Here is a 26,362-nt window from a genome sequence, read left to right as displayed (position 1 = left end):
CCAGATTTCCAGCTTCTGAAATGAGAGAGAAGGATGAGCTTTCACAGTGAAGGAAGAGAAAAGAAAGTGATAACTGCTTAAAATATTTGCAGTTTGTTATGCACAGTGAGCACAGGAAGGTAAGAACGGAAAGAAAGAATATGGTTAGGAACCCTGCTAGATCATCCCCAGTGTTGTTACTCATCATGGCCATGACTCTTGCTCGGTCTATGACAGCCATCACTACTTTTTCTTACATGATGAAGTGGGTGCGCAGGTGGGTTCGACATTCTCCAATGACACATTGTGCATATCCTTCTCCTGCTAAGAAGGGGTTTGTAGCAGCAACTTTGAGCGGTTGTTGGAGAATATGGCTGAAAGGTTTATATTAAGGACAAAAATTGAATTGTGAGGAAACAAGGTTCCCAAGTGTGATGACCATGAGAGTATGATGGGAAGCATACAGAGATATATTGCAAGACAAAAGGTAGCACAATGGTTAGCACAGGTGCTTCACAGCTCCAGGGTCCCAGGTTCGATTCTCTGTTTGGGTCACTGTGCGGTGTCTGCACGTTCTCCCCATGTTTGTGTGGGTTTCCTCTGGGTGCTCCGGTTTCCTCCCATAGTCCAAAGATGTGCAAGTTAGGTGGATTGGCCATGCTAAATTGCCCTTAGTGTCCAAAATTGTTAAGTGCGATTACAGGCATAGGGTGGAGGCATGGACTTGCATAGGGCTCTCTTTCCAAGGGCCAAATGGCCTCCTTCAGCAGTGTAAATTCTATGAACTATGAAGTGGGTGAGGGGATTATTGAGTTTAAGTGGTTAACATTCTTATTTGGTCAACTCTGATGAGGTTTTTTTGGTAATACAGTCATGCCCTCAGAGGTAAGCTCTTGGCGCTGACCTCCTCTATGACATTTTCACGCTCTGCAGCCTTTCCACACTAATCGCAAAGGCGCTATCTAGATAGCATCTCCATCCTTCAGTCCACCACTTAGCTCAGGAGTCTGCAAAGCAACATTGGAAAGTCCAATGCCTCTTGTCTGGCTGAAATTTAATTACTTAAAACCTGCTCCGCTGCTTTCAATCAAAGTGCATCTCCCCTTCAAAAGGTACTCCATCTTTAAATAGCAGCTGAATTTCCACAACCCGCAAACCCCAGCACATAGACATGCAGTCAATGTATAGTTGGCTGCATGCCTGATTCATTATAATAAATATTCATTATTATTTGATTTTCATTTTTCAGCACCAATTTCATGTGGTCTCTTTTGTGTTTGTTTCCAGGTACAACTGAATTTTCTTGACATTTAATTTAAGATTGAAGTAAATAATTTCAATATCAAAAAGTGGGACAGTGTAGGACCCTCGCTGTTGCATTTAACATCAGAGTGGTGATGGATGAATTTACATTTCTTACTCTTCGTGCTCAAAATGCATCATATCAAATATTTTTAAAATTTATTTAAATAATTTTTTTTTATTAAATATTTTATTGAAAATTTTTGGTCAACCAACACAGTACATTGTGCATCCTTTACACAATATTATAACAACACAAATAACAATGACCTATTTTATAAACAAAAAATGAATAAATAATAAATAACAAAAATGAAAACTAGCCCTAATTGGCAACTGCCTTGTCACAAGTAACACGCTCCAAAAATATAATTTAACAGTCCAATATATAATTATCTGTAGCAACGACCTATACATACTATACAGTATATATTAACAACCCTGAGAGTCCTTCTGGTTCCTCCTCCCCCCCCCCCCCCCCCCCCCCCCACCCCGATCCTGGGCTGCTGCTGCTGCCTTCTTTTTTCCATTCCGTCTATCTTTCTGCGAGGTATTCGACGAACGGTTGCCACCGCCTGGTGAACCCTTGAGCCGACCCCCTTAGGACGAACTTAATCCGCTCTAGCTTTATAAACCCCGCCATGTCATTTATCCAGGTCTCCACCCCCGGGGGCTTGGCTTCTTTCCACATTAGCAATATCCTGCGCCGGGCTACTAGGGACGCAAAGGCCAAAACATCGGCCTCTCTCGCCTCCTGCACTCCCGGCTCTTGTGCAACCCCAAATATAGCCAACCCCCAGCTTGGTTCGACCCGGACTCCTACTACTTTTGAAAGCACCTTTGTCACCCCCATCCAAAACCCCTGTAGTGCCGGGCATGACCAAAACATATGGGTATGATTCGCTGGGCTTCTCGAGCACCTCGCACACCTATCCTCCACCCCAAAAAATTTACTGAGCCGTGCTCCAGTCATATGTGCCCTGTGTAATACCTTAAACTGAATCAGGCTTAGCCTGGCACACGAGGACGATGAGTTTACCCTGCTTAGGGCATCTGCCCACAGCCCCTCCTCGATCTCCTCCCCCAGCTCTTCTTCCCATTTCCCTTTTAGTTCATCTACCATAGTCTCCCCTTCGTCCCTCATTTCCCTATATATATCTGACACCTTACCATCCCCCACCCATGTCTTTGAGATCACTCTGTCCTGCACCTCTTGTGTCGGGAGCTGCGGGAATTCCCTCACCTGTTGCCTCGCAAAAGCCCTCAGTTGCATATACCTGAATGCATTCCCTTGGGGAAACCCATATTTCTCGGTCAGCGCTCCCAGACTCGCGAACTTCCCATCCACAAACAGATCTTTCAGTTGCGTTATTCCTGCTCTTTGCCACATTCCATATCCCCCATCCATTCCCCCCGGGGCAAACCTATGATTGTTTCTTATCGGGGACCCCCCCAAGGCTCCAGTCTTTCCCCTATGCCATCTCCACTGTCCCCAAATCTTCAGTGTAGCCACCACCACCGGGCTTGTGGTGTAGTTCCTCGGTGAGAACGGCAATGGGGCTGTCACCATAGCCTGTAGGCTAGTCCCCCTACAGGACGCCCTCTCTAATCTCTTCCACGCCGCTCCCTCCTCCTCTCCCATCCACTAACTCACCATTGAAATATTAGCGGCCCAATAATACTCACTTAGGCTCGGTAGTGCCAGCCCCCCCCTATCCCTGCTACGCTGTAAGAATCCCTTCCTCACTCTCGGGGTCTTCCCGGCCCACACAAAACCTATGATGCTCTTTTCAATCCTTTTAAAAAAAGCCTTCGTGATCACCACCGGGAGGCACTGAAACACAAAGAGGAATCTCGGGAGGACCACCATCTTAACCGCCTGCACCCTCCCTGCCAGTGACAGGGATACCATATCCCATCTCTTGAAATCCTCCTCCATCTGTTCCACCAACCGCGTTAAATTTAACCTATGCAATGTGCCCCAATTCTTAGCTATCTGGATCCCCAGGTAACGAAAGTCCCTTGTTACCTTCCTCAACGGTAGGTCCTCTATTTCTCTACTCTGCTCCCCTGGATGCACCACAAACAACTCACTTTTCCCCATGTTCAATTTATACCCTGAAAAATCCCCAAACTCCCCAAGTATCCGCATTATTTCTGGCATCCCCTCCGCCGGGTCTGCCACGTATAGTAGCAAATCGTCCGCATACAAAGATACCCGGTGTTCTTCTCCTCCCCTAAGTACTCCCCTCCACTTCTTGGAACCCCTCAACGCTATCGCCAGGGGCTCAATCGCCAGTGCGAACAATAATGGGGACAGAGGGCATCCCTGCCTTGTCCCTCTGTGGAGCCGAAAATATGCAGATCCCCGTCCATTCGTGACCACGCTCGCCACTGGGGCCCTATACAACAGCTGCACCCATCTAACATACCGCTCTCCAAAACCAAATCTCCTCAACACCTCCCACAAATAATCCCACTCCACTCTATCAAATGCTTTCTCGGCATCCATCGCCACTACTATCTCCGTTTCTCCCTCTGGTGGGGCCATCATCATTACCCCTAACAACCTCCGTATATTCGTGTTCAGTTGTCTCCCGTTCACAAACCCAGTTTGGTCCTCGTGGACCACCCCCGGGACACATTCCTCTATTCTCATTGCCATTACCTTGGCCAGGATCTTGTCATCTACATTTTAAATAATTTTAAAGTACCCAATTCATTTTTTCCAATTATGGGGCAATTTAGCATGGCCAATCCACCTACCCTGCACACATCTTTGTGGGGGTAAAACCCACGCAAACACAGGGAGAATGTGCAAACTCCACACAGACAGTGACCCAGAGCCGTAATCGAACTTGGGACCTCGGCGCCGTGAAGCAGCAGTGCTATCCACTGCACACCATATCAAATATGATTTTGAGTGGAAGCTGCAGTATCTTTGTAGGAAGATTGCTGTCTGTCTCGTTCCTGCATTATGGCAGCATTAGTGGCATCCATGGTGCAAATCATCAGCCCCCTCCAGCTGAAGGCATCAAATTAGACACATGTGGAAAAGAGATTAAACATCTTAATTTTATATAGTGCTTTCAACATGAGAAAGGATCTTCACAAAGGTGAATTATGCATGAAATGCTAATAGATGAGATGACCTGTATATGTTTCTAAGCACTGATTTTGAAAGATTTTGATGAGAGAAATATGGCGAGATAGCAAAGATTAGGGTTGGAGTTGTGGAGTGAAAGGTTGAGACAACTGAAGAATGTACCACTTATGGTGCAACAAAGGAAGGATGGGTTGGATTTTAGGCAGAATGGAGTAGAGGAGTCCAGCAAGAAGGGCAGTTGACAAATCTACAAGAAATAAAAATATAGGAAAGTGTTTCAGCTGCTCATAAGGTAGCTTAAGGGTGGAGGCAAATTCTGTTGTGTGAAGCTGGAAATAAATAGGATTTAGTATTTGGAGCTCAGCTTGGTGGGTGTTAAAATATTATCCTACAGGCCAATGTTGCAGTGCTTCAGAGTCAGTGAACTTTTGCATTGGGAGGTAAATGTAGATGGGGCAGTCTATCACAATCCCACAGAGGTCGCTGAAGTTTCCAAAGAAATTCGGACTTCCAGTTAATAACTGGAACGGATGATGTGACAGGATTTCATGACTTAAAACTTTTATTGTAACAAATGGATAAAAGCATTATTGACAACTCATTATTTTTCTTTTAGTGGGCAAGCTATATTTTAAACTGCAGAAAGAAACATTCCTCTTTTATACTCATCACACTCTCCACAAAAATAAGAGTCCAACAAATGCTTCTGGTTTCTAATCTTTTAGCACATCTGTGGTTCACAAAGGCACTGTACATGCTCAAGTGCAGTTGCCTCCGTCAGGTCGGATTATCACGAGTGGACTATTGAAAACACAACTTGTGCACTTTAAACCTGGTAAGAGAAGGTCTAAACTTCCTGGAGATCTTAGATATGGGGGACCCCTTTGGAAAGGTACGGTACACTTTTGGATATGGTCCCAGGATGCCCTTTTGTCAAGCACCTTTTGTGAGAGGTAACTTAACTTTTGGGATAGTTAAAAAAGAATATGCATAAAAAGTGTTCAAACATATTGGAACTGAACATAGCTCATTGGAGCAGTCAAAGAATCTGTCATGGTATGCCCAGCCCTTTAAATATTTTAAAAATACCTGGAGTGTCAATAAAATTGGTGCTTGCTATTTAACTTTGTCCATTGATACAAACCTGTGAATTATTACTGGATTAGTGCTGCATGATGGATTTAACAATCTATCATTATTATAATGGGGTGCCTAGCAATTAACAGTTTGATTGATAGCTCCAAGTGCTTGTATAAAGTCTTCGAATTGTGGCTGTATACAAATACTTGGTTTTATAAGAGGTTAAAGGAATTTAAGTGGAGTGAATGGGTTTTTACATCACAAGAGCTTTTCTGGAAATAGTGAATTAATTAAAAGACATTTAACTCTTATTTAATCTCAGTGGTGGGGCATGAGGTCTGCTCGTGGTAGATACTGGGTGAGATGGCATTGAGATTTAAGGGCGTGTGATGGTGGGTGGAGGGCATGGTCTGGCAGAGAGGGAATGAGGGACTATGGAAGTAGATGGAGAGTTAGCAAGGGGAGTACAAGGGACCATAGGGGATGTGTAGAGTTGCATAGGTTGGCATGAAGGACCATGGGGAGGTGGTAGGTGTCTTGTGTTGGTACAGATCAGGAATGGGCTGTGTGTGGAGGTGATGGGCAGATTTTTCTTATTTTATTCCTTCTATTCATACCTTCGGTAAACAGCCGAGCATAGAGGCTGCCATTTTGCCCGGTCCACCTCTACACCAGGCCGCCTCTCTGAATTCTTCCAGCCATGACTCCCATTTTAATTTGCCTACCCAAAACAAAAATCCAAACCTCTGTGGCACTTTCTCCCGTGTCGGGTTTACAGAGCCAGGAATTGTCCTGATTCAACACTCCTGACCTGGAGTGAAAATTCAGAATCTGCCCATTGTGAACTCGGACGCTGCAGCAATAGTTTCCAACTACGAACACCTTACACCATCAGCCCCATAATATAACATAATAATTTTTATTAGTGTCACAAGTAAGCTTACATTAACACTGGAATTTCAGTAACTGTGAAATTCCCCTAGTTGCCACACTCCGGCACCTGTTCGGGTACACGGAGGGGGATTTCAGAATATCCAATTCCCCTAACAAGTACGTCTTTCGGGACTTGTGGGAGGAAACCGGAGCACCCGGAGGAAACCCACGCAGAGACGGGGAGAACGTGCAGACTCCGCACAGACAGTGACCCAAGCCGGGAATCGAACCTGGGACCCTGGAGCTGTGAAGCAACAGTGCTAACCACGGTGCTACCGTGTCGCCCTTTGATGTTTACCACTCCCAGAGCAGTTGTTAAGCAGATATTCGAACAGGTCACATGAGTACCTCGGTTTACCTTAAAGACCTAGTTTCAAAACATAATGTTACAAACTAAAGAATTGCAACAAGTCCTCATGATGTTAAGTTTGAGAAAATTTTGACTAATGCATGACTATGTCAGGAAACAGTCACACTCATGGAGTTGAGGACAATGGTCGAGAAATGAAGCTAGATGTTGCTAAAAGCTGGTCTATGCGTAAGCTACATATATAGATTACCCCAGCGAAGGGCACTGCGCAAGCAGGAAAAGGAAGGTGAAACAAATGGAACATTAGCATATAGCAGTGAAGACTTTGCAGGAGAGAAAAAGCAAAAGAGAGCAGCCCTGGTTGGATGGAATATAAAGGAAGATGGAGTAGCTGATTGCGTTGAATGCCATAGAAAGGTCAAGGAGGGTTAAAGTCACAGTCACAAAGGTTGTTCTTGTTGATTTTAATCATGGCAGGTAGCATCAGGGGATGGGAATGAAGTGAAGAATTATGGGAAAGGTGAGCCTGGTGAAAACAGTATCTGCTAACACCTCAGTGAACGAAGAAATAGAATTATCAACTTGTAGTTGAAAGGGATAAGGGGTTGAGATGGGGCTCGTTAGGAAGAGAAAAAAAAGAAAAAATAAGAACGTTATTGTCATAAGTAAGCTTACATTAACACTGCAATGAAGTTATTGTGAAAAGCTCCTAGTCGCCACATTCCGTCAACTGTTCGGGTACACAGAGGGAGAATTCAGAATTCTCAGCTGGTACAGGAATTGAACCTGCGCTGTTGGCCTTGTTCTGCATTACAAACCAGCTGTCTAGCCCACTAAGCTAAACCAGCCCCTGTGTGCTGAAAGGTAAGGAAATAGCACCTGATCAAGAAAAGCCACTCTCTCATGTCGCCCTGACTTTAACATAACTTGCCAGGCTGGTATATATTTGGTTTGGGCCAGATGCTCACTCTACATCTTACCTGGTTTTAATCCCCATCAAGTTGAAATTGGGGGAAAAGTTTGACTTTGTGTAAAACAATGGTAGATCCTATTCACAGCTAACTTAACTTGCCAATGGGAACGTTTGTGAGCATGAGGGGTAGGGGTTAAGATCAGGACCTACATCATCAGTAAATAGAGTAAGAAACGTTAGAATGACAAGAAAATCATGAAACCATTTGTTTAAAGCTGATTCCTGTCACTCTGGGGAAAAACATGTGTGTATCGTACATTTAGTCTTTTTGCTTGTGAAATGTTTAAATACATTAAATATAGATGTGCAAAATAAAACTGTGTGCACCACAACATCAACCTAAAATATTTCTGACATTAACTTGGGACTACAGAAACAACTTGGGACTACAAAAACATCTCACATTTATCATTCTTACAATACATACCAATATCAAACTTTCGTATTTCTACTGATAATACCTTTATTCAGGCAAATTTAGCATGAAAATTCTGTTCACAAATAGCCTCGTAAGGTACACTGTCACATGACGTGAGATAATTACTGCTTGTCTACAGTTGTCAGCTAACTGGAGACAGAATGCACTGAGACACATATACACCTAACGACCTTGACATTGCATCTATCTTTGCTTGGAGCAATCAAGATCTAAAATATAAGTGACATACCGTAACATGGGCACAGATGGGCAGAAATCTGCCACCTCCACTAAACAGACCATCTTACTGCTTTATGGTTCGAAATGATGAACCATCACAAATTACTGAAGCAGATGGTCTAATGCCTGATACAGAAAGGAAACATCGCTAAATTACACTCTCAGCCTCTTTTTGATGCGAATCAGACCACGCTCGGAAAACAACTTTAAAACAATCAATTAAAAAAGTTCTGAGGATTGACCAAAACAAAAGGAAGCCCCTTTGAAACAAATGGCAAATACTCACAAATTCCTCTCAAGTTACAGGATTCATTGCACAACTCTCGAGAAAATGTGAATGTCTGTTGCACCTATCGATTCACGAGAGGATGGGCTCACTCCCCTCATTTCCTGATGAAGGACTGAGTTCAAGAAACACAGTCTTGACCAATAATTCCCCTTAAATGTGACTTCCATGAGATTTAAATGAGTTGCAGGAAGCTTTACTGATCAATCAAGGAGCAATACGCACAGCATTCTCACCCTCTCTCCCACATACACCATGTTTTTTACGATGTTACAACAAAATTTACTAATGCAAATAAACTGATAACAATGGATATCAGCAAGCTAATTTTTGATTTTCTTTTTACACAAATCGGGGCTGATTAAAATGTGGCAGCATCAAATTTAGTAGGTTGGTAGGCAAAAATCAAGAACTGTGTCTACAAAGTGGAGTATTCAGACCATATTAATGGTTGCATGGAAAAAAAACTGAAGCCAACAAATTACTCCCCATTAATACTTTGATCAAACGACATGCAAATGCCACTAAAAATTAATGTTACATGGAATCCAAGTGTAAACCTCAGAGGCAGGCCAAGCAAAATTTAATAGACACTACATGATTCTAATGGAGACACTTATATGAGATAAGGTCACATAGTTTGCATTCATCAACATTCTTCTCCCTCCACTTGTCCCCGGCCTGTTAATTTCCCCATAATTAGTAAGACGCCGCTTCCATGGTAACTGATTCAAGTCTTTGGAGAACTAAAGTTACCTTCTAATTCATTTGAAAACCTTCAAGCTTATTACTTCAATAAGATCAGGAGGAATCAAAATAACATGGCAGTAGAGGAGAAAGGTTCCGTCAATAGAGCGCATATCTGGAACATTCAGCCCCTCAGTTTACAAAATCTCCGAAGACAACAGTCTTGTTAACTATAGATTTTTTTCTGTATACATTAGGCTGGATTCCCCGATCCCCCAGCCGCGTGTTTCTCATGGCGCACCGTTCGCTGGTGGCAGGATTCTCTATTCGCTCTGCTTTTCAATGAGATTGCCCTTTGAAGCCATTCCATTCCCATGCCACCGGGAAGTCCTTAGGCAGGGGTGCGCTGCCAGTGGGAAAAGAGAATTACGCCCATTGTCTAACCGAGTAAATTAACCTCTTGACAGCAACGTCGACTGAATATCACTTGTAAATGGAGAGCTATAATGTAGTCAGCAGCTTGCCAATCTTTGCTAATAAATTTACCTGATTGGAGCACCTTTAGCCTGTGCAGGTCTCAGCATGACAGTTATTGTGGTTGCTGTTTCATTAAGAATTGCATCTTCATAGTCAGGTAAAGTGGGAGCTGTTGAAATTTAATTAGAAAAATAAAGATTACATGGAAATAATCTTATTCCATAAAACAAATTCTAAGCACTATGATGTTCATTAATGTGAAAGGTTTTGGAAAGCAAAAAACATGCAAATTGAAGTAGTTCTGCTCAAAGTCCTGGAAGATAAAAATGTGTTGAAATCTAGTGTTTAATATTGTAAGCATACGTTTTCTCCAGGGAAAGGAAGGGGGAAAAAGCCTCTTTACATTCTATCATCATAAAGCAGCTGGGTAAGTACATGAAAGCTGCTTGGGAAAATAACTGCAATCTTCTTCCCACTGGGAAAATTAGCCTTTGTTCAGTGCTCCCCCTTAAGCACAACTAACATTAAGGACTTGTCACATATTGAAATTGTGACATGTCATTGGGACATCTTTTTACTTTACAATGCCTAAAAATAAATTTAATCCATTATGAAATAATTTTGCACAATGAAAAGATGGTTTCATATGTTATAATATAGTAAAATAATGAATGCACAAAGCATATTAAGTGGTTACGGAGCTGCAGAATTTCAAAGAATCCAATGTAAGCTACCATATGTCCTCCTACTTTTTAATGCTCTTTTCTCTTACCATTTAGAACTATGTAAATGAAATGGATAAAAGACGATGCAATTATTTCAATATATATTTTATAAACTGCATTCTGATAAGAGTCATAGAAAAGTAACATTTCACTTTTATCCTGCATAGAATTATATGAACGAAAATATGGATGCAGATTAATCAAAAGTAATTTTTAAACAGTTATATCTCGTTTTTTGCCCCAGGTAACCTTTAAAATTCAGCACACGGTAATTGTGTCTTTGAAGGACTGTAGCCCACCTCAAATTCATTGAAATTAATCAATGTTTTATTCAGAAAGAAAGGTTGCTTTAATAGCTTTAAATTTGTAAACTGGAAATTGGCTGTGCATTCAAGAGATTTTGGTTATTTTGATCAAAGCATTTGCTTCACTAAGGATATGATACTTTTTTTGAATAGAGAGCCTATGAACCTCATACTGCAGAGCCGTTGGTCTTCACTGACTTTTCTCAATCAAAATTTTTGCAAACAACAAGCTCATTAATTATCTTTTAATTCTGATGTTGCATGTCCTGAATGTTAAGCGACTCTACAAACACTGCAGAAGCAGCGATTTAATGTTAAAAATACATTAAAATATGTTTCCAAGTGTCATACACTTTTTGCTGGGTAAAAAAAACAATGAAATGCAGCAAAACAGTTGTTTTATGAAAAACGAATGAATAATCTTTCAAAATATGTTCCAATATAAAGTTTATGAAACTGCTACGCTTGAACAAACTCTTTAATGTGGAGTAAAATGGTGGAATGAAGGGCGGCATGTGAATAGCTTTGAATCCTGCATGACACAAGCTTGGATAGCGTGATTGTTAGAGCAGACCCTGGTTCCCTTACAGGGCAGACGATGCAAGATATTCACACCAGGAGACAATGGCCAGAACGTCAATACTAAATTTAGGTAGGGCTCCTCTCCACTTCTCAGAGGTGTTAGAAATGTCAGGTTTATAAGTCATGATGTGGAGATGCCGGCGTTGGACTGGGGTGAGCACAGTAAGAAGTTTTACAACACCAGGTTAAAGTCCAACAGGTTTGTTTCGATGTCACTAGCTTTCCGAGCGCTGCTCCTTCCTCAGGTGAATGAAGAGGTATGGTCCAGAAACATATATAGACAGATTCAAAGATGCCAGACAATGCTTGGAATGCGAGCATTAGCAGGTGATTAAATCTTTACAGATCCAGAGATGGGGTAACCCCAGGTTAAAGAGGTGTGAATTGTGTCAAGCCAGGACAGTTGGTAGGATTTCGCAGGCCAGATGGTGGGGGATGAATGTAATGCGACATGAATCCCAGGTCCCGGTTGAGGCCGCACTCATGTGTGCGGAACTTGGCTATAAGTTTCTGCTCGGCGATTCTGCGCTGTCGTGCATCCTGAAGGCCGCCTTGGAGAACGCTTACCCGGAGATCAGAGGCTGAATGCCCTTGACTGCTGAAGTGTTCCCCGACTGGAAGGGAACACTCCTGCCTGGTGATTGTCGCACGATGTCCGTCTTTAATTGAAAACTGAAAGCAGTTTGGGGAGGGGGGGGGGGGGGTTGCAGGTGGTGAAGCCTGAATGAAGAGAAGATAATGAATCCGCATTTCTGAACATAATACCCATGAGATGCTAATTGGTTATTGGAAATAGTCCATTGGAATCCATTGTAGTATCAGGCTGCAGTTCTACCCAAACTATTCCTTAACCTCACAGATATTAAGAATCTGCAAGAATATTAGGGAGAGAAGGGAAAGAAGAGACAGAGAAGAAGTGAGTGTTGAAGAGGGGGTGGGGGTGCAACGGGGAAGGGGGCGATGGCACAGGGGCACAGCGGTTAGCAGTTCCGGCCTCGGGTGACTGTGTGGAATCTGCACGTTCTCCCCGTGCCTGCGTGGATTTCTTCTGTGGGCTCCGGGTTCCAGGATTACAGGGATGTGGCGGCGGATTGGGCCGGGTAGGGTGCTGATTCGAAGGGTTTATGCAATCTCGATGGGCTGGATCGCCTCCTTCAGCACTGTAGGATTCTATTCTATGGCTCTAAGAGAACGCAACCCAAATTGCCCGGGGCAATTTGCCTGTAAAGGGGGGAGGGGGGTGATGCGCGCGACAGGGAGGGGGGGGGGGAGCGCGCGACGGGGAGGGGGGGAGAGCGCGACGGGGGGGGGGGGGGAAGAGCGCGACGGGGAGGGGGGGAAGAGCGCGACGGGGAGGGGGGGAGAGCGCGACGGGGAGGGGGGGGGAGAGCGCGACGGGGAGGGGGGGAGAGCGCGACGGGGAGGGGGGGGAGAGCGCGCGACGGGGAGGGGGGGGGAAGAGTGCGACGGGGAGGGGGAGGGCGCGACGGGGAGAGGGGAGGGCACGACGGGGAAGGGGGAGGGCGCGACGGGGAAGGGGGAGGGCGCGACGGGGAAGGGGGAGGGCGCGACGGGGAGGGGGGAGGGCGCGACGGGGAGGGGGGAGGGCGCGACGGGGAGGGGGGAGGGCGCGACGGGGAGGGGGGAGGGCGCGACGGGGAGGGGGGAGGGCGCGACGGGGAGGGGGGAGCGCGCGACGGGGAGGGGGGAGCGCGCGACGGGGAGGGGGGGATGTGCGCGACGGGGAGGGGGGATGTGCGCGACGTGGAGGGGGGGAGCGCGCGACGTGGAGGGGGGGAGCGCGCGACGGGGAGGGGGAGCGCGCGACGGGGAGGAGGAGAGCGCACGACGGGGAGGAGGAGAGCGCACGACGGGGAGGAGGAGAGTGCACGACGGGGAGGAGGAGAGCGCACGACGGGGAGGGGGGAGGGCGCAACGGGGAGGGGGAGGGCGCGACGGGGAGGGGGGAGGGCGCGACGGGGAGGGGGGAGGGCGCGACGGGGAGGGGGGAGCGCGCGACGGGGAGGGGGGAGCGCGCGACGGGGAGGGGGGAGCGCGCGACGGGGAGGGGGGAGCGCGCGACGGGGAGGGGGAAGCGCGCAACGGGGAGGGGGGAAGCGCGCAACGGGGAGGGGGGATGTGCGCGATGTGGAGGGGGGAGCGCGCGAAGGGGAGGGGGGGGAGCGCGCGACGGGGAGGGGGGAGCGCGTGACGGGGAGCGCGCGACGGGGAGGGGGAGCGCGCGACGGGGAGGAGGGGAGCGCGCGACGGGGAGGAGGGGAGCGCGCGACGGGGAGGAGGGGAGCGCACGACGGGGAGGAGGGGAGCGCACGACGGGGAGGGGGGAGGGCGCAAAAGGGAGGGGGGAGGGCGCGACGGGGGGGGGGAGGACGCGACGGGGAGGGCACGACAGGGAGGGGGGAGCGCGCGACGGGGAGGGGGGAGCGCGCGACGGGGAGGGGGGAGTGCGCGAAGGGGAGGGGGGAGAGCGCGACGGGGAGGGGGGATGCGCGCGACCGGGAGGGGGGGAGCGGCGACGGGGAGGGGGGGGAGCGCGCGACGGAGAGGGGGGGAGCGCGCGACGGAGAGTGGGGAGCGCGCGACGGAGAGGGGGGAGCGCGCGACGGAGAGGGGGGAAGTGCGCGACGGAGAGGGGGGAGAGCGCGACGGGGAGGGGGGATGCGCGCGACCGGGAGGGGGGGAGCGGCGACGGGGAGGGGGGGGGAGCGCGCGACGGAGAGGGGGGAGCGCGCGACGGAGAGGGGGGAGCGCGCGACGGAGAGGGGGGAGTGCGCGACGGAGAGGGGGGAGCGCGCGACGGAGAGGGGGGAGCGCGACGGGGAGGGGGGAGCACGCGACGGGGAGGAGGGGAGCGCACGACAGGGAGGGGGGAGGGCGCGACGGGGGGGCGCGACGGGGAGGGGGGAGGGCGCGACGGGGAGGGGGGGGCGCGACGGGGAGGGGGGAGAGCGCGACGGGGAGGGGGGAGGGCGCGACGGGGAGGGGGGGAGGGCGCGACGGGGAGGGGGGGGGCGCGCGACGGGGAGGGGGGAGCGCGCGACGGGGAGGGGGGAGCACGCGACGGGGAGGGGGGGTGCGCATAACGCGGAGGGGGGAGCGCGCGACGGGGAGGGGGGAGCGTGCGACGGGGAGGGGGGGAGCGCGCGACGGGGAGGGGGGGAGCGCGCGACGGGGAGGGGGGGAGCGTGCGACGGGGAGGGGGGGGAGCGCGCGACGGGGAGGGGGGAGCGCGCGACGGGGAGGGGGGAGCGCGCGACGGGGAGGGGGGGAGCGCGCGACGGGGAGGGGGGAGCGCGCGACGGGGAGGGGGAGCGCGCGACGGGGAGGGGGGAGCGCGCGACGGGGAGGGCGGAGCGCGCGACGGGGAGGGGGGACCGCGCGACGGGCAGGGGGGAGCGCGCGACGGAGAGGGGGGGAGCGCGCGACGGGGAGGGGGGACCGCGCGACGGGGAGGGGGGAGCGCGCGACGGGGAGGGGGGGAGCGCGCGACGGGGAGGGGGGGAGCGCGCGACGGGGAGGGGGGGAGCGCGCGAAGGGGAGGGGGGGAGCGCGCGACGGGGAGGGGGGGGCGCGCGACGGGGAGGGGGGAGCGCGCGACGGGGAGGGGGGAGCGCGCGACGGGGAGGGGGGAGCGCGCGACGGGGAGGGGGGGAGCGCGTACGGGTAGGGGGCGCGCGTACGGGTAGGGGGCGCGCGTACGGGGAGGGGGCGCGCGTACGGGGAGGGGGCGCGCGTGCAGGGAGGGGGCGCGTGTGCAGGGAGGGGGGCGCGCGTACAGGGAGGGAGGCGCGCGTACTGGGAGGGGGGCACGCGTACGGGGAGGGGGCGCGCATACGGGGAGGGGGCGCGCATACGGGGAGGGGGCGCGCATACGGGGAGGGGGCGCGCATACGGGGAGGGGGCGTGCGTACGGGGAGGGGGGCGTGCGTACGGGGAGGGGGGCGTGCGTACGGGGAGGGGGGCCGTGTACGGGGAGGGGGGCCGCGTACGGGGAGGGGGCGCGCATACGGGGAGGGGGGTGTGCGTACGGGGAGGTGGGCGCGCGTACGGGGAGGGGGGCACGCGTACGGGGAGGAGGCACGTGTACGGGGAGGAGGCACGCGTACAGGGACTGGGGTGCACGTACGGGGAGGGGGGTGCGCGTACGGGGAGGGTGGTGCGCGTACGGTGAGGGGGGTGCGTGTACGGGGAGGGGGCGCGCGTACGGGGAGGTGGGCGCGCGATGCAGAGGGTGGCATGCGATGGAGAGGGTGGCATGCGATGGAGAGGGTGGCACGTGATGGAGAGGGTGGCACGTGATGGAGAGGGTGGCACGTGATGGAGAGGGTGGCACGTGATGGGGAGTGGGCGCACAACAGGCAGGAGGGCGCGCAACGGGGAGGATGGCGCATGACGGGTGGGGTGCGCTCAACGGGGAGGGGGGCGCACGATGGAGAGGGGCACCTAACCTGCACGTCTTTGGACAGTGGGATGAAACCAGAGCACCCGGAGGAAACCCACGCACACACGGGGAGAACCTGCAGATTCCTCACAGACTGTGGCCCAAGCCTGAAATCGAACCTGGGACCCTGGAGCTGTGAAGCAACTGGGCGAACCACTTTGCTACCGTGATGAGAGCAGCCAGCCCCTATCATTTACTACACAGGTTGGTGGAAGCTCATGCTCAGATTAAAGAAATCATGTTGGTGAGGATTTCATTGAGGCTGGAAGATTTGTCTAGCATTGTCTAGAAGGTAGCATCTCCATGGTGACCCACTGTGAAATTCATTTTGAGGTTTAAAAATTATCTGCCCAGAAAAGGAAAAGGGAAACAAGCCTTTGGGAACTGAGAATTGCTTTGGAATGGTTCCTGGCGAATGAAGTGTCCACATAGGGAACTGTGTAAAGCAGAACTATTGAGGGAGATTTTGATAATTTTAAAAATTAAATGGAAAATGTTTACAGTACAAGTTGCATACTGAAATAGTGTTTAGTTAATGTTGCTTTTTGTTTGTTTGTCACAGTAGAAGTCTTAAAATGTGAAGTAGTGTCACGTGATCTTCCCAGTCAGTCACTAAAAATTCAAATATCTTTTTGAAAGTTATTGGTCCCCATAACAGGTTTATGGCAACGGTCAACTGTATATACACAGAATGAAATGTTGAAAAGTATCAAATGACAAATACATTGCCAACTTCATAAGAGCTGTTGAGTGGTGAATGTAGCTAACTTTGTCATTTTCACATATTGTTTAAAAATTCTATAAAAAGGAAATGTAACCTAAATATGGACTCTAAATGTTGTGTCTTTACTTAGCTGGACATTACTTCAAGACACTTCCACTTTGATCTGTTCAAAATATTATACCTAAACCAACTTCTAGCAAGCACTGTTATGTTTCTTTCAGTTTTGATAAAAACCTATATACTTACCAGAAATATTAGTTGTAACGTTAACCACCGTAGCTGGGCCAAATCCCTTCACTGTACTAGCTTTAATTAAGAACCGGTAGGTAGTCCCAGGATTCAGATGCGAGAAAACATGGTGTGTACTGTTACACATTTTTGACACCACTCGAACAGGCCCAGCCACTTGGACAGCAGGGTCAAATGATTTGATGCTGTTGTAACTGACCTGCCAAACATTAAGGAAATAAAATAATTAGGCAGTTTACCACTCTACCAAATCTTAAATAAAAAATGGTGATAGGTTATTACTGATCTTTAACATCTTTGAATTGATCTAACTTATGGAAAGGTCACAATATTTGATGAAGCAATGAACAGGTTGATGATGCCTTTTGAAAGTCCATGCACAAAATGCCACTTAATAGGCTTGTTAGCAAAGCAGAAGACTAAAGAATAAAAGCACAGCACGTGGATAAGAAGCTAGCTAAAAAACAAAAAGCAGATTTGCGGTAAATGGACTGGAGGAAAGCATAAAGTGGTGAGTTCAAGGGGTAAGCATGAGGATGACTGCTCCTTTTGATGTACAAGAACCACCTTAGTTAAAACTCAGAAATGTAGTTAACCTTAAGGAAGGTAATACCAGACTTGTAGTGAGAGTCCGGTAAAAGGGCAGTACAGATTAAATTTATCACAAACATGTGTCAAGAACAGGTGAGGCAATCGAAACACAATATCATAAAAATCTGAGTAAAGTCATTTTGTTTCAGCAATCGTATCTGGAAACACTGCAAATATCACGTTTGGATGATTTCACTCTCTCTACTTTAAGCAAGGACTTTCTCCTGGGTCATGCCCCTGCTCCTTCACAGGAGTAAGCAGCTTAGAGACAAAGTCTGAGAAAAATTAAACGAGAAAATAGGTACCCCAACTACTAGCAGATTCGAAATGTGAAGGAGTTCAATTTTCATTTTTATTCCCCGAATGGCAGATCACCCACCTGATTACCGTTTATTGAAATGGATGGAATGAAAATCAGATAGACTCGACAGTGAGCGGGTAAACAGCTCCATCATAAGCCGAAGACAAAAATGGCCCCAGTGAGAGGTAGGCCAGATGGGAGGTCAACAGGCATTATTCGGTTGATGCAAGAGTTTGGGGCTGTTAATTGGTCACCTTACACCAAATATGCTTCGAGAATAAAGTTTCTTCCCTTCTGTGTTCTGAGCTACCTGGACTCCTCTCTGGGTAATCAGTCTTATCTGAATACATTTTCGACACTGCTTCTCTGATTAAAACAATAAACTGAATAATGGTGAATTAACAAGTATCAGATAACTCAATGCATAACCAAGAGTAACAATATTTCACCAAAACATTAAGTATGACACTTTCCTTATAGAACTTTCCAAAAATATTTAAAAGAGGGGGGATTGATCAAACTGTAACAAAAATAATAGACAAAAATGATAAGCTACAGTGTATTTTAGATGGAATCATAGAATTCCTACAGTGCAGAAGAAGGCCGTCAAGTCTGTACCGACCCTCTGAAAGAACACCCCACCCAGGCCCATTCCCCCACCCGATCCCTGTTACCACACCTAACCTTTGGACACTAAGGGGCAATTTAGCATGGCCAATCCACCTAACCCGCACATCTTTGGACTATGGGAGGAAACCGGAGCACCCGGAGGAAACCCACGCAGACACTGGGAGAAAGTGCAAACTCCACACAGTCATCCAAGGTCGGAATCAAACCCAGGTCTCTGGCGCTGTCCCTGGCAGCCGTGCTAATCACTGTGACACCAAATTGTGGGACATTAACAGGGAGAATATTAACAACTATAGGGAATGAAGTATATTAGTCAGAACCTGGTAGAGGGAAAATTGGCACGCAATTAAAATAATAGTACATAGTCATCATTTTGCTTATGGGATGACACAAAGTCCCATTTGTATGTGGTGGATGACTGAATAAGCATGAATTTGGGATTTTTCCAATGAAGTGGTGCATCATGGAATCACCCAAGCTTGATTAAGCTGCATGCTTTAAATTTTAAAATTGTTCACAGGAAAAAAAAACACTAGAGTGTGCTAGCGAATGTGACCTTTTGGTCAGGCCAGGAAGTTGATGACTAGCCAATGGGCCATCCATGATAAGCTAAGGAATGTAATCTTTGGGTCAGGATACAGTAAGTTGATGAATGATCTATGAGCTACACTGCGATAAAAGTGATTGTCTGACTTCAAGCCAGGCTAAGACATGCAGAAGACTGGGCACTGTTGTAAAATGTCAAGATAGATAAGCAAAGTCTGTGCTTTGGAATAAACTGTGGACATGGTTTATAGTAAAGGGCAGGTCATTCCATGATTATTTAGTAAACTCATCCGTAAATGCAGATGTACCGAGCTAGTTGTCCAAGATAAGTGCATTGTGAGTTAATGATGAGGGATCACAAAGGTGGTGTAAATGATTGCTGGAAATTGTGTATGGTTGAATTGCCTCTTCAGGGCATTCTGAGAAGCGTTCCTCTGTACACATAGTTGTATTGATTAAACTGCTGCTTCCTTTATGTTCAGTGTCACTAGATACTCCAAAACAGAAATTTAATTGAAACTAGAATCACTGTTCCTTCACTGTCATTGGGTCAAAATGCTGGAAATCTCTCCCAAATAGCACTGTGGATTTACCTGCACCACATGGGCAGCAGTTCAAGAGGAAATAGCTCACCACCACCTTTTTGAGGGCAAATCAGGAAGGGGCAACAAATGCTGGCCTAGCAGTGCAACCCACACCCTGTGAAATATATATATATATTTTTATAAAGGGCTTTCCGACTTTCAGCTGATACTTGAAATGATTAACCCTTACAGACAACTAACTATTCCCTTCAGGAACCTTTATAGCCAAAGAAATATCACAGGGAATGCTTGTTCCGAAATGATTATTGTTACAAAAACTCACGTTAAAAAGTACCTCATCATCAATAATACAATAATACAATGGAGATTAGGCAAAATAAGTCCAATTCATTACTTGTTAAAAGAAAATTATCCATTCAGATCCAGAGATTCCTTCCTGTAGCACCTGAAGACTATTCCGAGCAAAATGGAAATGCAAAGGTGATAAGCCTTTGACGTGAAATGAAACATTCATATGTTCTTTACATCATTTTGGAACCTCCAGGACATAGCCAGAGATGGACTTGGGCTCCCAGGTACAGGACAAGAATAGACGTGAAGTTGAGACAGTACAGGGAAGTGTCCCACACCATTCTGCTTCAGTTTCCTTTCGTTGAGGCATAAGGTGGCCAGCCTTGGTCGTTTCCCCAAAGAATCTTGTACCTTGGCATTCAATACATATGGGCTGAAGGAGTCAGCTGGCAAAGCAAGGGAAGCCTGAGAAGGAAAATGAAAACTTCCTTTGTAGCCTCCCTTTGGCTTTTTTGGCCTGAAGGCATTCGGGCAGCTGTGCACAATCAAAAGCCTGAACACCCCAAGGCTGTTAAGCCAGTGGTAGAGCTGCAGTTCTCCAAATTATCTACATTCATCTGACCCCCAACCCACCTTTTATAGGCTCTAGCCCCTGCTGATGGACAGCCTTTCTGGGGAGTGTGGATAGACCATGTAATGAAACCAGGCTTCAATGGGTTGGGAGCTGAGGTCTGGACAATGATCAGCACATTGTGTAAGTTATTCCTGTCCATTGCCCAGCCAAAATGTGTGCAGAAGGGAGGGTAGAAATGTCTCACTAGTCATGAGTAACCAAATCTATTACCTTATATTGTATGATAACACCATTTGCTTCCACTGGCTCTTTCCATTGTAGGAAGATTTTGTCTTCAAATGGTGTTCCTTTTAATGAATCACTTGGTACAGGACCAGGTACTGCAATTCGAAAAAACACAAATATCATCATTAAATAAACAGCACCAATGAAAAAGAAAACATTCTGTATTGCTGCTTTCCCGAGGATCAGTTAATTAAAAAAAAATTCCATTGAAATTGAATTATCCTGTGATATTCAAAATTAGATTGTACACTTGCTAATACGGATGCAACATTTGGCAGCTGCCTGCAAGGCAAATGGATTAACATTCACTTTGTGTATGTTAAAATGCCGATGGCATCCCAAAACCTCCAGCTGAATACAACAGTTTGTCGTCCTTCTGTCACAATATTGCTGGACTTCAACATAAAGTTTGGCAGGAAATCACAGAATGTGTATGGTGCAGGAGCATCCACTTTGGCCCATTATGTCTGCACCAGCTCTCTGAATGAGCAATTCACCTAGTTCCATTCTTCCACCTGCTCCCCGTAACCCTGCACATTCTTCCTTTTAAGCTAACAGTCCAATTTCCTTTTGAATGCTTCAATTGGACCTGCCTCCACCACATTCTCCGCAGAGCATTCCCGATTGGAATCACTCACTGTGTGAAAACATTATCGCCCATATCATTAATGCTTCTTTTATTAATTACTTTAAATCTATGCCATCTCGTTCTCAATCCTTTCATGAACAGGAACAGTTTCTCCCTATCTAATCTGTCCCAGTCTTGAGGATTGTGAATATAGACTGGATACATACTCAGCAATGAATGTCCTTTCAAAACTTCTCAATCCATCAGGCACAAGTGAACTCAGCTTCATAAATCTCAACCATTAGAAAATGAGAAATTCAGCACCACCCAAGCCTTCTACTGAACAACAGATTATATTTATATAGTGCATTTAACGCAATGAAAGGTCTCAAGGTGTTCCATAGGACCATTATATTAAAAATAAATTTTTTGTAAAGAGTACTCAATTCTTTTTTTTTTCCAAATTAAGGAGCAATTTTAGCGCGGGCAATCCACCTACCCTGCACATCTTTGGGTTGTTGGGGTGAGACCCATGCAAACATGGGGAGAATATGCAACCTTCACATGGACAGTGACCCGGGGCCGGGATTGAATCCGGGTCCTCAACGCCGTGAGGTATCCATAGCAGCATTCTAAAACAAAGAGTGACACCAAGCCACATAAGGAGATTATATTAGGTCAGATGACCAAAAGCTTGGTCAAAGAAGGAGGCTCCAAGGGGGACCTTGGGGCCAAGACAACTGAAGGTGTGGCCATCGGTGGTGGAGAAATTATAATAGGCAATACATAAGTGGTCCAAATTAGAGCAGTGCAGCTATCTTGGGCAGGGTGGTGGGGTTGAGGACATTACAGATAGAGATGGACAAGATCAAGGGTGAGAATATTTAAAAACCAAGATATTGCTTGACCGGGAGCCAGAGTACTTGGGTACAGGGATGATAGGGAAATGGGACCTGCTGCAAGTTAAGATATGCAAAACAAACTGGAATTACTATCTACACTACCACTGAAGGACACACTGTGGCTGCAGGATGTACAATCCACAAGCCTGTGACCTCTACCACCACACTGAACAACAACAATGTCATACGAATATCATAACTTCCATGTCATACAGCATCCTGACTTGGACAAATTGCCTATCTAATGTCATTACCACAATGAAGCCATCATCATTTCAAGGAGATGCACCCCTATCAGTTTCAGGGCAACCAGGGTCCTTGGCGCTGTGAGGCAGCAGTGCTAACTACTGTGCTACCATGTTTGTTTAGTTCTCCAGCACCACAGCCTCCACTGGACTTAGCAACGACTCACCCATGATTTCTATTACCCTCCTCATGGGAATCCTATTATCTGACATGTTTGGAAGAAGGGACCCTATGGCTTTAGAGGTGAACTTGCCACTTTTACAAATGTAGCACAAAAGACACTTTCACAATGATGTGTGAATGACTGGCAAACTTCCTGTAAAGAGGATACAGTGGTCAGCCCTGCTACCTCCCAGTGGCAGGGACCCTGGTTCAATTCCAGCCTCGGCTAACTGCCTATATGGAGTTTGCACTTTCTCCCTGTGTCTACGTGGGTTTCTTCCGGGCGCTCCAGTTTCCTCTCTCAGTCTAAATATGTGCAGGTTCGGTGGGGCTATGGGATTATGGGGTTACCAGTATAGGGCAGGGGGGAGGGTCGGTATATGGGCTTAATGACCTCCTTCTGTACTGTAGGAATTCTATGAATTCTAAACACCACAATTCACAATATTACTGGTTTCAATACTGTAGAAAGCATGCCAGTGTGATAAATGGCCACCACACCTTAATTCTTCTCGCCCGCCATGCTGCCACCATTGATTTTGCAGGTCCTGGCATACCTACCAGCCAATATCTTATCAGGGCAGATGAATTGATGTGTTTGCTATTCCTGGAACTATGCTTATGAACTGACTATCTAAAATTGGATGCAAGCAGGTAACCTTAATTTCACCCTGTCCAAACCCATCAAATCTTTCTCTGGTAAATAATATTGGAAATATATCCACAATAGGCAGTTTTTCCTTTTATCATTTAAACCGTTTTACATCCGTTTGTTCCAGTTCATCTTCAGCATGCAGTTAATATTTGGATTAGCTTTAAATTTCCTTCGCTCCATAAGTGAGTGGTTTCTGCTTTCATGGTTAAAACAAGAACTGTATTCACTGATCAGAAAATAATTAACACGTAACCATTTATTTTATTAGAGAGGTATGCATTTTAATCCAATGATAGCTCTATAATATTATTTCAACATGTTTTCCATCAGAACTACCAGGGCAAAGGGCACTTCAGTGCATCTTATTCTGTCATGGGAACCACCATACTAAATCTCTCCCACAGTGCACCCCTCTCTGGGAACACAAGATTTGGCTCCAAACAATCATTCCAAGTAAAAACAAACAGGCTTTTTTTTAATTAAAAAGCAATAAAGTACTTAAAGTGTTTGGACTAAAAAAAAAAGAGTTGAAGTATTACTGTTCATTATGCCAGTCATTCGCTGCTTTGAGAAAAAAAACTAAATTAAAAGAATCATCCTTCCAATTTATCTACAATCATATCTCATGTAAGATCATGTAATGTCTCCCCTCTTCTGCCAATCCTTATTCGACTGCCACATTAAAAAAAAAATACTGGTTAATTCAGAGACTGGTTAACTGTTCGAGCGCAGTGACTGTAAAGGAAGCACAGACAGGTTTTCTTGAGTTTTTTTTCCAAATGGAAAACGGTTGATTGGATTGGATTTGTTTATTGTCACGTGTACCAAGGTACAGTGAAAAGTATTTTTCTGTGAGCAGTTCAACCGATCATTAAGTGCATAAAAAGAAAAGGAAATAAAAGAAAATACATAATAGGGCAACACAAGGTACACGATGTAACTACATAAACCGACATTGGGTGAAGCATATAGGGGTGTAGTGTTAATCAGGTCAATCCATAAGAGGGTCGCTTAGGAGTCTGGTAACAGCAGGGAAGAAACTGTTTCTGAGTCGGTTCGTGCGTGTTCTCAGACTTTTGTATCTCCTGGCCAATGGAAGAAGTTGGAAGAGTGAGTAAGCCGGGTGGGAGGGGTCTTTGATTATTCTACCCGTTTTCCCCAGGCAGCGGGAGGTGTAGATGGAGTCAATGGATGGGAGGCAGGTTTGTGTGATGGACTGGGCTGTGTTCACGACTCTCTGAAGTTTCTTGCGGTCTTGGGCCGAGCAGTTGCCATACCAGGCTGCGATGCAGCCAGAAAGGATGCTTTCTATGGTGCATCTGTAAAAGTTGGTAAGATTTAATGTGGAGATGCCGAATTTCCTTAGTTTCCCGAGGAAGGAGTGGCGCTGATGTGCTTTCTTGGTGGTAGCGTCGACGTGGATGGTCCAGGGCAGATTTTTTGAGATGTGTACTCCTAGAAATTTGAAACTGCTAACCATCTCCACCTCGGCTACATAGATGCTGACAGGGGTGTGTACAGTACTTTGCTTTCTGAAGTCAATGACTAGCTCTTTAGTTTTGCTGGCATTGAGGGAGAGATTGTTGTCGCTACACCACTCCACTGGGTCTCAATCTCCCTCCTGTATTCTGACTCGTCGTTATTCGAGATCCAGCCGAATATGGTCGTATCGTCAGCAAACTTGCAGATAGAGTTGGGACCAAATTTTGCCATGCAGTCGTGCGTGTACAAGGAGTATAGTAGGGGGCTAATTACGCAGCATTGCAAGGCCCCGGTATTGAGAACTATTGTGGAGGAGGTGTTGTTGTTTATTCTTACTGATTGTGGTCTGTGGGTTAGAACATCAAGGATCCAGTTGCAGAGTGAGGAGCCAAGTCCTTGATTTTGGAGCTTTGATATGAGCTTGGCTGGGATTATGGTGTTGAACGCGGAGCTGTAGTCAATAAATAGGAGTCTGATGTAGGCATCCTTATTGTCAAGGTGCTCTAGGGATGAGTGTAGGGCTAGGAATTTGGCATCTGCTGTGGATCGGTTGCGGCAGTATGCAAATTACAGTGGATCAAGGCGTTCTGGGAGTATGGAGGTGATGCACTTCATGACCAACCTCTCAAAGCACTTCATTACGACTGAAGTCAGGGCCACCGGATGGTAGTCATTGAGGCACGTTGCCTGGTTCTTCTTTGGCACCGGTATGATGGTGGTCTTCTTGAAGCAGGATGGGACCTCGGAGCGGAGTAAGGACAGGTTAAAGATGTCTGAGCAATTAACCTGGCCTCAATAAAATAATTTTTTAAAAGCTCCAACTTCCATGCAGGTGCACACGAAGTTCACACACATACTTTTAAAACAGCAATGAGGAGAATTTTCTCACTGATCATGAGAGCGGAAGTCTCATCTACAGAAGGAAATGGAGGCTGGGTGGCTAAATTTATTCAAATATTGGTTTAGATAGATTTTTGAAAGGCAAGGGAGTCAAGGGTTAGGCTGCAGACAAGAATGTGGAGCTGAGACACATCAATGATTATGGGTGACTTAATCTGCATATAGATTTGTGAGTCAAATTAGTCACAGTACAATAGATGAGACATTTCTTTTTTTAAAAATATATTTTATTGAAAGTTTTTTTCCAAACAACAATTTTTCCCTCTTACAAAGCAAACGAAACAATAACAAAACAGAAATTTTTAACAATACACAGGTAACAAAACCCCATTGTCTATTGACCTAAACTAAACTAAACCCCCCCCTCCTCCCCCTGGGTTGCTGCTGCTGGTCATCTGTCTTCCCTCTAACGTTCCCCTAGGTAGTCGAGAAATGGCTGCCACCGCCTGGTGAACCCTTGAGCCGATCCTCTCAGGGCAAACTTTATCTGCTCCAGTTTAATGAACCCCGCCATATCATTTACCCAGGCCTCCAGTCCGGGGGGTTTCGCCTCCTTCCACATGAGTAGGATTCTGCGCCGGGCTACTAGGGACGCAAAGGCCACGACATCGGCCTCTTTCGCCTCCTGCGCTCCCGGCTCTTCCTCAACTCCAAATAGAGCTGACCCGGGCCTTCACCACCTGCGAAATCACTCCCGTCACTCCCTTCCAATACCCTTCCAGTGCCGGGCACGCCCAAAACATATGTGCGTGGTTTGCCGGGCTCCCGCCACACCTCCCACATTTGTCCTCCACTCCAAAGAACCTGCTCAATCTTGCCCCCGTTATGTGTGCTCTATGTAGCACC

General features: G+C 47.2%; 1 protein-coding gene across 3 annotated transcripts in view; it reads right to left on the bottom strand.

The window, feature by feature from the left end:
• ptprk (protein tyrosine phosphatase receptor type K) overlaps window positions 1-26,362 on the bottom strand; it is an 877,717-nt gene that overhangs the window by 248,938 nt on the left and 602,417 nt on the right. For all 3 annotated transcript variants that reach the window (XM_072499228.1, XM_072499225.1, XM_072499226.1), the window contains exons 9-11: window positions 20,587-20,696; window positions 16,836-17,037; window positions 9,861-9,960 (exon numbers count right to left, since the gene is read on the bottom strand). In XM_072499228.1, coding sequence (XP_072355329.1) covers window positions 9,861-9,960; window positions 16,836-17,037; window positions 20,587-20,696 — 412 coding nt within the window. The remainder of the gene's footprint in view (window positions 1-9,860; window positions 9,961-16,835; window positions 17,038-20,586; window positions 20,697-26,362) is intronic.

The sequence above is a fragment of the Scyliorhinus torazame genome, chromosome 4 (assembly GCF_047496885.1).
Source record: "Scyliorhinus torazame isolate Kashiwa2021f chromosome 4, sScyTor2.1, whole genome shotgun sequence".
NCBI lineage: Eukaryota > Metazoa > Chordata > Chondrichthyes > Carcharhiniformes > Scyliorhinidae > Scyliorhinus > Scyliorhinus torazame.
The sequence above is the reverse complement of the archived record's forward strand: the minus strand, read 5'-3'. Positions and strand labels throughout refer to the sequence as shown.